The sequence below is a fragment of the Tupaia chinensis genome, unplaced genomic scaffold (genome assembly GCF_000334495.1).
Source record: "Tupaia chinensis unplaced genomic scaffold, TupChi_1.0 Scaffold000377_2, whole genome shotgun sequence".
NCBI lineage: Eukaryota > Metazoa > Chordata > Mammalia > Scandentia > Tupaiidae > Tupaia > Tupaia belangeri.
In genome coordinates, this window is record NW_006159876.1 from 2,940,490 (window position 1) to 2,952,578 (window position 12,089).

The window sequence follows — 12,089 nt, forward strand, 5'->3', positions numbered from 1 at the left end:
CCATCGAACAAGTGCCCTTGTCAGAGTGATCCCCTCCCTCCCAGTGGGGCATGTTGATGCTGCAGTCTTTTTGCCGCCATTTTTCTTTCCTGTCAGGATTTGGGGCATACATGCACATATACCCAGCATATTTTTCAAGCTGCTGGGGCCGGGATGTGAACCATGTGGCTGGCCATGTGGGATCCAACTCCCTTAGCCACTAGGCCATGGTAGAGACCTTCAACTTGTTTTAACTCTCTGCACCTAACATTAGAGTAAATGAAGAGAGCCAAGAAGCCTTCCATTTCTGGTCAAAGATCTGCCACCACCTTCTAAGAACTACCGTAAGCTCCATAAGTACAGCACTCCCCTCCGTGCCTCTGCCCTCCCAAGAGGAATACCGTGTATCTATAAAGAAGCCCTTTGCTTTAGCACATTCTCGGAGTTCAGAAAAGAACTCCTGGTGCGGAGGAGGGTGTTGGCGCAACAAGGCCTGATGAGGGAAGCTCTCCCAGATCTTCTTGGCTACCCAGTGGTTGGCCAGGATCATGCATTCAGCTACCGTCTCGTGGACTTCCAGGGGCTGCTTGGGGATGAGGTCGTGGATGTTCTTTCTTTCGTCAAGCTGGACACGGACTTCCACCCCTTCTAGCTCCAGGGCACCACACTGGTCTCGCTTAGCTCGGACGTGGCGAGCTATGTCGGTCAGCTTCCCAATCGCCCATGCTAACTCCTCCAGCTTGGCTTGTCTGCTCTTCTCATCCAAGTCTCGGAGTTCTGGAATGTCGGTCGCGGCGCTGAAGTTTCCATCCAGTAGCTGCTGGGCCGCTTCGTAGAACAGTTTGTATGCAGATCGAATAATGGTTCTGCCATACCACACTTTCTTAATTTGATAGGAGGTTCTATCGAGCTCCCACATCACGCTCACAGCGTACCTGCAAGACCGTAACATTGACGTCACCACTGGGCTGTCAGCGCAGAGCTCTGAGGTAGGAGAAGGCCAGCAAATGGAGGCGGGCAAGGGACTGGAGCACCTGCCCCTGTGGGTAGATGGGTAGAAGACCCGACCAGGACAGGAAATTCCCTGCCCAAGGTAACGCGGGCAGGAGGTTTCCAGTGGGGGTGTCTTGCTGATGAAGCCACATTTGACAGAGCCATTGAGATGGGTCAGCGGGCCCAGCCAATGATCAGCCCCCATGGCCTAGATCAGAAATGATAAACCTCGCAGAATGCCACTGCCGGGCTCTGAGCCACTCCCTGCTCAGGCCCGTCCCTACTTGTCAGGAGTGCACTTGCACTTTCTCTTCACTGCGGGCGTGTTTCATTCAGTTCTTTGTCCAAACACCAAGTGCCTGGATATCAGGGACGCCGTCCCACAGCAGCGTGACCTTAGTGTAACTTGAAAGGAATGACACTGCGCAGGGTGCTGGCCCAGTTTCTAGTTTCTCATCCCAACCACTCTATCGCTAAGTCACCACCTTAAATGAAGAGGACAGAGTTAGGGGCCAGCAGACGGCGGAGTGGTTGCATCACCGGATTCCCACATGGCCAAGTGCAGTTCGCGTCCTGGACCTAGAGGTGCAAAAACTCACGCTGGGTGCTTGTGCGTATGTGCCCAAGACCCGGGGAGGAGAATGGAGAGAAGGGATTGCAGCGTGGCCACCCCACGGGGGGAGGGTGATTTCTCGCTCTCTTTCGCTCTGGCGAGCACATGAGTACACACACCCTATAGCAAAAACCTCTTAAAAAAAAATACACTAAGATGCTATATTTCATCTCTCAAGTTTGGCAAAGATAAAAAACACAACACATCGTATTGGCAAGGCTTTGGGAAAACAGGCACTATCATACACCAATGGCGGGAATATAATTGGTCTAACCTCTGTGGAGGGCGATTTGATTATATTGATCTAAATTCAAATGCACATTCCCTCAACATAGAAATCCCACTTCCAGAAATATCTCCTTTGGATATTTGTATTTTAAAAAACGTGAAATGACTTACAGCCAAAGTAGTTCAGTGCAGCTTTGTCTGTAACAGCAGGGATAGGAAAGTACTCACTCTGCATAAGTAAGCAACTGTTATTAATATGGAATGATCTCCAAGCCACATTGTTAATTTTTTTTTAAAGGTGCTAGAAAAATACATGTAATGCCACCATTTGTTTTGTTTCTTCTCTTTTTTTTTTTGAAGAGGTTCTTGCTATAGGGTACATGCACTCACTAGAAAGACAGAGAGAGAGAGACAGAAAGCGAGAAATCACCCCCAAGGGAGGATGGCCACGCCGCAATCCCTTCTCCTCCATTCTCCTCTCGGGATCTTAGGCGCGCACGCATACTTGCCTGGCGTGAGTTTCAAGCTACTGGGTCTGGGATTCGAACTGCAGTCAACCATGTGAAAGTCCACAGCACAACCATTACGCCATCTTCTGGTCCTTGTTTTGTTTCTTTTTAAAGTTTGCAATAGGTGTGTGCCCTCTCTAGAGAGAGAGAGACAGGGAAAGTAAGAAATCACCCTCTGGGGGGATAGCCATGCTGCAATCCCTTCTTTTGCATTCTCTTGGGATTATTATAGGCGTGGATGCATACGCACCTCACGTACTATTTCAAGCCATTGGGTCTGGGACTCGACTGTGCAGAGGGCTGTGTGGGATCCAGCCACTTTAACAGCATGCCCTCGGCTGGCCCCATAATGCCACTCGTATAAGAATGATACGTGCCTGTATCTGTGTGTATAAGAAACCGTTATCGGTAAGAAACCAGTGAGAGAAAGTGACAGGAAGGAGCCTCTCGTTACACACACATATATACACATGAAAGGATTTTCTGAGATTTTTGCTATAAGGCACATGTTCTCACTGGAGAGACAAACAAGACAAAGTGAGAAATCACCCCTGGGGGGATGGCCACGCTGCAATCCCGTCTCCTCCATTCTCCTCTCAAGACTCTGGGCACATGTGCACAGGAGGCCAGGGTCATTTTCAAGTAGCCAGGTCTGGGGCTCTAACCGCGGTCAGCCTTGTAGGAGTCCAGTGCCTTAACCCACCGAGCCACCCGCTGGCCCCTCATTACATATATTTTGGGAGCTGATTCCCTGGCCTCGCAGTTAAGGGAGCCAGATCCCAGATGGCCGACTTCAGTTCAGATCCTGGCCACAACGGCCTGAAACACAGGAAGGGCAGGAGTGTGTGTGCCCACACCCCGAGAGGATGGAGAGACGGCAAACAAGAGATTGCGGCGACCACGCCCCACTGGGGGGCGCTTTCTTCCCCTCCCTCTCTGTCACTGCTGAGTATGCGTGCACCCTGGCAAATTAAAAATATTTATATATGGCTTTGAGCCTGTGAATTTTGGACTGTGTGATTTCAGTGCCTCTTCAAAGAGAAATGAACTCTAACTACACCAAATAAATGAACAAAAAATTTCATGCCCCTCAAGTAAACAGCTCCACCCAGGGAACCCGGCCACACAGCGACCTGGCCAGTCTCAGACTTCAGCTGACTCTGGACATCCAGCAACCACGGGAGAGGCAGCCGCACAGAGCGACAAGAAGAGAAGAGGCAGGGGGCGGGAGGGAAGGCCAGCGACACAGCTGCCTGGAGACAGGACAGCAGGGGTGGCCACGGGGAAGGAGAGAGAGGCTGGAGCAGGAGGCTCTGGTGTCACAGAAGGGCCACTTTATTCTGAAGATAAAGACGGCCAACTCACCTGTCCACACCTCCCAGGAGGGAGCACAGGTCAGCGCTGAGCACGGAGGGCAGCATGTCAAAGCGACGGTCTGCTAAGTAGTATGTGGTGGCCCTGTGAATGACACACGCGCAGGAGACACGACCTTCAGCAGCGGGAGGCAGAGCTGCTGACTGTGGGCACCCCCAGGCTGCTGCCATTCCATAAAGTGCAGCAGACAGTGTAATAAACTATCCCCGCATTCCCACTTTCCTACGTGAGGCTGCTTTAGGCTTAACGCCCTCCACTGAGGTGAGACAGAAAAAGTAACATGAATCTTAGCTGCGTAAGAAAAACTGGAGTGTAATGACCCAGTGTTTACGTAAAATAGAGTATTACGTGAAAACTTAACCCATTTCAGTGTAGTAGAAAACGATGTGTGAGAAGGTCATGTTTAAAAATAGGCAGGCCAGGGACCAGCAGTTAGCGTAATGGCTATGTCGCTGGACTCCCATGGGGTCGACCACGGTTTGAGTCCTGGACCTGGCGGCTTAAACTCACACTGGGCACGTGTGTGTGCGTGCCCAAGATCCTGAGAGGAGAATGGAGGAGAAGGGATTGCGGCGTGGCCATCCCCCCTTGGGGGTGATTTCTCTCTTTCTCTGTCTGTCTGGCGAGCGCACGCACCCTATAGTAAAAACCTCTCCAAAAAAAGAAAAAAAAATAGGCAGGCTGGGACCAGCAGGTGGCGTGCAGGTTAAGCGCTGGGTCCCACATGGCCAGCTTCGTGGTTTGCATCCCAGACCTGGCAGCTTGAGAAGCATACTGGGCACGTGTGTGTGTGCCCGAAATCCTGAAAGGGGAATGGAGAAGGCATTGCGGGTGAAAGTCCCTTTGGGGGGTGGTTTTTTCTCTCCCTCTCTCTGAGACTGTACATGCCCTGCAGAAAAAAAAAAAACAAACCTGAGTCCAGGACTGAGTCCAGTTGGTGGTGTGGTGTGGTGGTTAAGGCCACTAGCTCCCACATGGCAAACTGTGCAGTTAGTCTGGGACCCAGTAGTTTGAAATATGCACTGGGCACATGTGTGTGTGTGCCCAAAATCTCAAAAGGAGAGAGTAATGGAGGAGAAGGGGCTGTGGCAAATCCATCCCCCATGGCAAGCGCTTTCTCACCATCCCTCCACCCCACATATAACCTCTGGCAAATTAGGAAAAAAAAAAAGAAGGAGGAGGAAAAATGTGGGTCAGCCCATGACTTGATGCAGCTGGATCCCACAGGGCCAAAGGAGTAGTTCAAGTCCCAGACCTGGCAGCTTGAGAAACATGCCAAGCACGTGTGTGTGTGTCCAAAATCTTAAAAGGTGGGAGATACGGAGAAGCCCTATGGGGCGCTTTCTCGCTTTCTCTCTCTGTCTCTGCCACAGGTGGGCCTAGTCACAGTGGTGCGGTCAGGTGCACTGTGTCGGAGGCTGCATGGGAGGCTGACCTGGGCAGGAGGTGGGTGATGTGGTGAGACCTCGCCAAGAGTACCTATCTTTCTCTCTCCCCTTCTTCCTCTCTTAAGAAAAAAAAAAAGAAAGAAAAAGGACAAAAAAGGTAAGTTGATCCAGTAGTATTTTTCTAAAGGAAAAGGGGAGTGGGCTTCAACTAGTTTTTCTGGAAAGAATCTCCAGGATGACACAGACACGAAAGTCGCCTGAACCTCTGAAACGAGCAGGGGGCTGGCGACACAGGTTACCTTGTTCTGGCTTCGATGTCGATACAAGAATTTGGTGGCACAAAGTGTGTGACGTCGGCGATGTGGACCCCAAGTTCCAGGTCACCATTCCCTAAGGTTCTGACTGACAGAGTGTCATCCACATCTTCACAGCCTTTGGGATCAATGCTGAATACAAGGTGGCTTCTCCTCAAGTCCTTACGTTCATGCTCCTCTTCAGGACTCACCTTCCAGGGGCTTTCTGGCGTGTTTACTGGCATCTCACCCATCTGCAGGAGAGGTTGATCACAGTTCTGCTTTTTAAAATTTATTTGTTTGTTTATTTAAAGAGAGGTTTTTGCTGTAAAGCACGTACACTCACTGGAGAGACAGCAAAAACAGAAAGACAGAAAGCGAGAAATCACCCCCAGGGGGGATGGCCACGCCGCAATCCCTTCTCCTCCATTCTCCTCTCGGGATCTTGGGCACACACGCATGTCCATTGAGTTTTAGGCAGCTGGATCTGGGACTCGAACCACAGTCAGCTACGTGGGAGTCCAGCAATGTAACTGGTACACCATCTGCTGGTCTTACCACAATTTTATTTTTAAACTTTTGCTATAGGGCACATGCACTTGCTGGAGAGAGGCAAAGAGAAAGTGAGAAATCCCCTCCCCCCCAACAGGGGCATGGCCCCGATGCAATCCCTTCTCCGCTACTCTCCTCTCGGCACTTTGGACACTACACATGCGCACCCAGCGTGTTTTTCAAGCTACCAGGTCTAGAAACGCAGTTGATCATATAAGATCCGGCCACCTTAACACCATACCCACTGCCTGGCCCAGCACCACAGCTTTCTATACAAATCCATTCTTCAGCGTTTTCAGTGTGGACGCACAGAAACTCACTCATTCTGTTATGCTCAGCATCAACCTATGTCTGCTTCTTTCGATCAATAATTTATTACGGGGGCTAGCAGGTGGCACAGTGGTTAAGGCACTGGACTCCCACATGGTGTCTGCGGTTCCAGTCCCAGGTCTGGCAACTTGAAATTCATGCCAGGTGCATGTGCATGTAGGTTCTGAATCCCAAGAGGAGACTGGAGAAGGGGCTGAGGCATAGCCATCCCCTTGGGGCATGACTTTTCACTTCCTCTCTGTGTCTCTCCAGCAACTACATGTGCCCTATAGCAAAAATCCTACCTCTACAAAATAATAATAAGTTATTAGATGTCCCAGTGTGTCCGGTACTGTTCTAGGCTCTGGAAAGTCAGAAGCAACAGGAAGGATACAGTCTCCTACTCCCAGGACCTTTACGGTCTGACACGAAACACCCCACAACTCCCACCAGCCTCTAGTTATGGGGCTACAGCAAGAGTCAGTGGGTGGTGTGTGAGTACAACATGTACCCCGTTTTTCCTGTTCTTGTACCTCATCTTAAAACAATCTGTTTAAGAATAATTGAGTCAAACCCTGAGGGAAAAGCATGAGCAGCTTCCAAATATCAAAAGCTTCCTCCTAGGGGCCAAGTGGCATGGTGGTTAAGGCGCTGGACTAGTTGACTGTGGTTTGGGTCCTGGATCCGACAGCTTGAAACTCACGCTGGGTACATGTATGCGAGTGCCCAAAAATCCTGAGAGGAGGATGGAGGAGAAGGGACTGCAGTGGGGCCACCTACCCGGGGGAGGTGATTTCTCACTTTCTCTCTCTCTGTCTCTCTCTGTGTCTCTGGCAAGTGTACACATCCTATAGGAAAAATCTCTCTTAAGAAAAAGCTTACTCCTTGAAGATAATTTAAACAGGACAAATACAGGACATTTTCTCCCTATTACTCCCTGTTTAAACAATCAATTTGCAGTTAAGTAGGCTAAAAGGAAAAAGAAAATTCCAGGCCCATGAAGCCTAACTCATACTTTATTTTAGTCCAACATTTGCACTAAGAGCTGCCAAACAAGTCAACAAATAATTTCCAAAAGTTAATATTAAACATAAAAATTTAATAATGTAAAATATCCTAAAATATTTTATGATTATAGCCCCTGTTCTGTCAAAAACTATAATGGAAATAAGAACACCATATACTCCTGATGGCAATGCAAACTGGCCCAATTTTTCTGGCGAACAAGCTGCCAATACATAACAAAGCTATTTAAATGTTTTATGTCCTTAGACTCTGTAACCCCACTTTAAGGATTACATTCCAAGGGAATGATCAAAAGGAAAAAGAAACAAAAAGGGCAATGTTTATAAAGATGTTCAAAAGTAGCATTTTTTTTTTTTATAATACTGAAAAATTAAACAGCCAAACTCCCAGCAAATGAGGAATGATTAAGCGAAGTAGGGTCCATCAATACAGAGTAATGTGCCATAACTACTGAAAATAGATAGGTTATGCCAGTAAGGAAAACTCATTTTAAGTCCGAGAAACAGAACAGAAAGCAGTATGTACACAGTATGAGTATAGCTACGCAAGGGCAGTAAGTAAGACTTAGGAGGACTTTTGTAGATCACAGAAGGGAAGCAGGTGGTGTTTTCTATTCCTGGGATTTTTGTTTTCTGGCAAGGTTACAACAATTGATTGATAAAGAGCCTGATTTGGGGGACCCACGGGTCAGGAGCCACGGTTCTGAGGAACCTGTTCACTGTAGCCTCCCGTGGTCCTGCCGGGAGTGGAGCTCAGCGTGTCTGTAACTAGCTCCCCTCACAGTGCGGGGGATAGATGTGCACTGACCACAAGGCCCTGACACCCCATCTGTAAGCGCAGCTGGGCAGCCACAATCTGAAGGCCATATGACCATAGGAATCTGTGAGTGAAGCTGCCTTCAGCCTGGTCCAAATGCAGAAAAAAAAAAGAGGAGCCAGTTTCCCTCCACTACCTGTGGCTTTAGACAGTGGAATTTAGACAGTCTGAAGCTTTTCTTTCCTAGTGAAGAGCAACAATAACGAAAGTAAAAAGAGATTGTCACTAGACCGAAGGCCTTTGGGAAATCTGACCTGAGCTTCTGAGAAGGGGATGACGGAGATGCTGTTTTCCACCAGGATGGTGGCGATCTCCCCTTCCAGATCTCCGATTCTTCCTAAAACGCGCACGAAGTGTCCATTTGGATACACGGACGTCGCTTCCCAGGAATCGATGCGCACAACCACCCTGAAGTCCTGCACGTGGGGAGGAGGTCAGACATGAGCTGAGCGCTGGGAGTCCCAAGGGGCAGGCACACAGGCAGGCACAGGACACGCACAGGACACACACAGGACATGCACAGGACACGCACAGGCACACACACAGGACATGCACAGGACACGCACAGGACACGCGCGGGACACGCACAGGACACGCACAGGACACGCACAGGACACACACAGGACACGCACAGGACACGTACAGGACACGCACAGGACATGCACAGGACACGCACAGGACACGCACGTGCTGGTTTGCAGACAACGGGGCGTGCTAGTTTATTTCAGCTTTTGTTCTTCCCATCTTACCAAGCTGCCTTCCCATCTTACCGAGCTGTGAGATGGTATATGAATACTTCGCCCAATGCTCTGAAAGGGGGCGTTACCCCTGTACCTCAGATAAGTGGGCTAGGAATGTTAGTCTGCTACGGAAAGCCGACTGGGGTCCATTCTAGTTCACCCTCACAGCCCAAGGGAAAAACACAGTTATGCAAAGTCCACATGAAGTTTTAAAACAAAAATCATGATTTTGTGTGTGTGTGTGAGAGTGACCTTCTAATTTCTTTTCTTTTCCTTTTTTTTGGAGAGGTTGTTGCTATAAGGCGCGTGCACTCGCCAGAAAGAGAGATAGAAAGCAAGAAACCACCCCCCAGAGGGATGACCACAATGCAATTCCTTCTCCTCCAATCTCCTCTTGGGATCTTGGGCACACACGCACACGTGCCCGGTGTGAATTTAAGACACCAGGTCCTGGACTCGAGCCATGACTGGCTACATGGGAGTCCAGCAACGTAGCCATGACATCATCTGATGCTCCCTTACCTTCTAATTTCTTTGAAGTCTTAAGATACGTTTTGGTGGGAAAGAAGGTACTGGCGTAAACTGAACTTCCAGTGCCCCTAAACCCCAGCCAACTATGGAAACAGGAAGTGTGAGTCAGAGCTGGCCTGCGCGAGCCTCACTGGGGCTTTCAGATATAAAGGTACGGGACCAGCAGGTGGTGTGGTGGGCAAGGTGCTGGGCTTCCAGACGGCCACCCCTGGCTTGGGGCACAGACATGGAGGCTTGCTTTCCCTCTCTGTGTCTCTATTTCTGGTAAACACACGTACTCTTTAGCAAATTTCAAAAATAGTAACAATGAACACTGGGTCACTGGAAAAGTCGTGACACATTTTTACATAGAAAAATACATAACTTTCTACAAGAACTGATAATGGTACAGGGGCCAGCCAGTGGCATGGTGGTTAAGATGTTGGACTCCCACATAACCAACTGCAGTTTGAGTTCTGGACTTGGTAGCTTGAAAATCACGCCAGGCATGCACGTGTGCATGCCCAAAATCCCAGAAGGAGAAGGGAAGAGAAGGGACTGCGATGTGGCTACTCTCCTAGTGGGTATAGCCATTACGCCAACTGCTGGTCCCAGATATATATATATACACACACACACACACACACACATACATATATGTACACATATACACACATACATACACACACGTATATGTGTGTGTGTATATATACATATGTGTATATATACATATGTGTGTATATACATATGTGTGTATATATACATATGTGTGTGTGTATATATACATATGTGTGTGTATATATATTTGCAAAGGTACAACGACCAGGGACAACCAGCTTTACTGTCTCATCTACAAACTGTAAAACACTGAGTGGCTTAAACTGGGCAGTGCCTATACTCTTTGCCACAGTAAAGGTTAATTTCTAACTTTCTGGTTTATGTCTTCTCTCCAGTACTGCATTCCTTTATGGATAATCAATTCCGTGAAGTACCGCTACATCATCCCTACAGGCCGGAGCGATCGTATTTCTGTACCGCTTGCTGGAGGGAAGCTTGTTAGTGTTGGCAAGGTGTGTCGATTCCAAGTTTCTGTGTCGGACAGCGGGGTAATGTATGTTCTCTCTGGTTGTCCTACACAGCGCTTTTCTAGGACAATTTCTCTCTAGCCCTCATTTATTAACCATGGACTACTTAATAGATGGGTCTTATATATTTAGAATTTTTTAAAAACAGTATCTTGGAATGCCAGATGCTATCAATAATTCATTCCCTCTTATAAGGAAGTAACAGTGCTCCCTGAGACTGCTCAAAAGCTGGCGGGGACAGAGGAGGACAGTACAGTGACAATGACAACGAGAGCTACCTGCAGGGCTGCTGCTTGCTGAGTGCTAATTCGAATTTTGGGAATTCGGTAATCCCAAGGCGTGACTAGGATTTTCTGAGCATTCTTGCCCTGAGACTGGACCTCTTCTTTAGATGGAAATGTCACCACGTAATCCCGCCAGTTCTTCTGAAGGATGCCCACCACTCTGCCTTTGAGAAAACAGAACAAAACCATTTACTGGTTAGATGGCTGGACTCTGACCAGCTCGGCAGGACAGCGGGGCAGAGGAGAGCGGTCTTAAATGCAGCCTCCCACTTCTCCCAAGCTCAGCTACACACGTCAGGAGATGTTTAAATATCTGTCTTCTTAGCATTTTATTTTAAAGATGTATAATTTTTATAACATCTTATGCTTTTATAACATTGTCATTAGGCCCCTTTTCTTTTTTTGGAGAGGTTTTTGCTATAGGGCGTGTGCACTCACCAGAAAGACAGAGAGAGACAAAGAGACAGCGAGAAATCACGCCCCCAGGGGGAATGGTCACGCCGCAATCCCTTCTCCTCCATTCTCCTCTCGGGATCTTGGGCACGCACGCACACATGCCCAATGTGAGTTTAAGCCACCGGGTCCAGGACTCAAACCACAGTTGACTTTGTGGGAGTCCAGCGACATAGCCATTATACCGACTGCTGGTCCCAAAATACAATATATTTTTAATCTTCACTGATAGAAGCCAACGGGGAAAAAATTTCAATGGTTAAATGTGCTGTTCCTTTCGTGTCTGTCTCACCAATATTTACTGAATCCCTACCAGGTAGGACACCCTGTCCTATGCAGAGAAAATAGCAGTACCGAAAAAGACAAAGGCTCTGATTTCACGGTATTTACATTAAGTCAGTTTAGGTGTCTGCAGGGGCAGGAAACAGACACACACAAAAAGAGAATCAATACAGCGAGGTAGCGATAGCTGCCGAGAGACCCTTAAGCAGGGACAAGAGTGACAGAGGGTTGGAGGTGACGGCTACTTACTTTTTTAAGGCTAGTCAAGCGAAGCAGTGGGAGTAGAGAAGGAACAAGGGAGTCTGCAACTGGCCGTGATGGGTTAGTTGTAAACGCCACTGCACTCGGCCCAGCCGTCACAGCTATTTTAACTCAAGTGACCTTGCGCAGAGACTTGTATGAAGTGAGGACAGCAGAGGTGAGGGTGTTGGGGAAAGCCCGATCCAGTGGCATCAAGAACACGGTGGTCACTGTGGCTGGAAGAGTGACGAGAATGACAGAAAGCAGCCCAGGCTGCAGGCACCTCATGGGTCGAGGTGAGGACTCAAGGTTTCATTCTAAGAGAAACGGGAAACTGCCACGGAAGGTTTTGAGCGGAGACCTGCCAGGATGCAACTCACTCTGGGAAGTGGCTCGATCCAGCCATATGTTTCCG

The 12,089-nt window shown here is 48.6% G+C and overlaps 1 protein-coding gene across 1 annotated transcript in view; it reads right to left on the reverse strand.

Moving 5' to 3' along the window:
• Nucleotides 1-12,089, reverse strand: part of DIS3L (DIS3 like exosome 3'-5' exoribonuclease) — a gene marked incomplete at its 5' end in the record, with an annotated part of 45,935 nt that overhangs the window by 7,669 nt on the left and 26,177 nt on the right. The window contains 5 exon segments of the mRNA XM_014589756.1: nt 381-914; nt 3,688-3,780; nt 5,384-5,631; nt 8,335-8,496; nt 10,694-10,863. Of these exon segments, the coding sequence (XP_014445242.1) occupies nt 381-914; nt 3,688-3,780; nt 5,384-5,631; nt 8,335-8,496; nt 10,694-10,863 (1,207 nt within the window).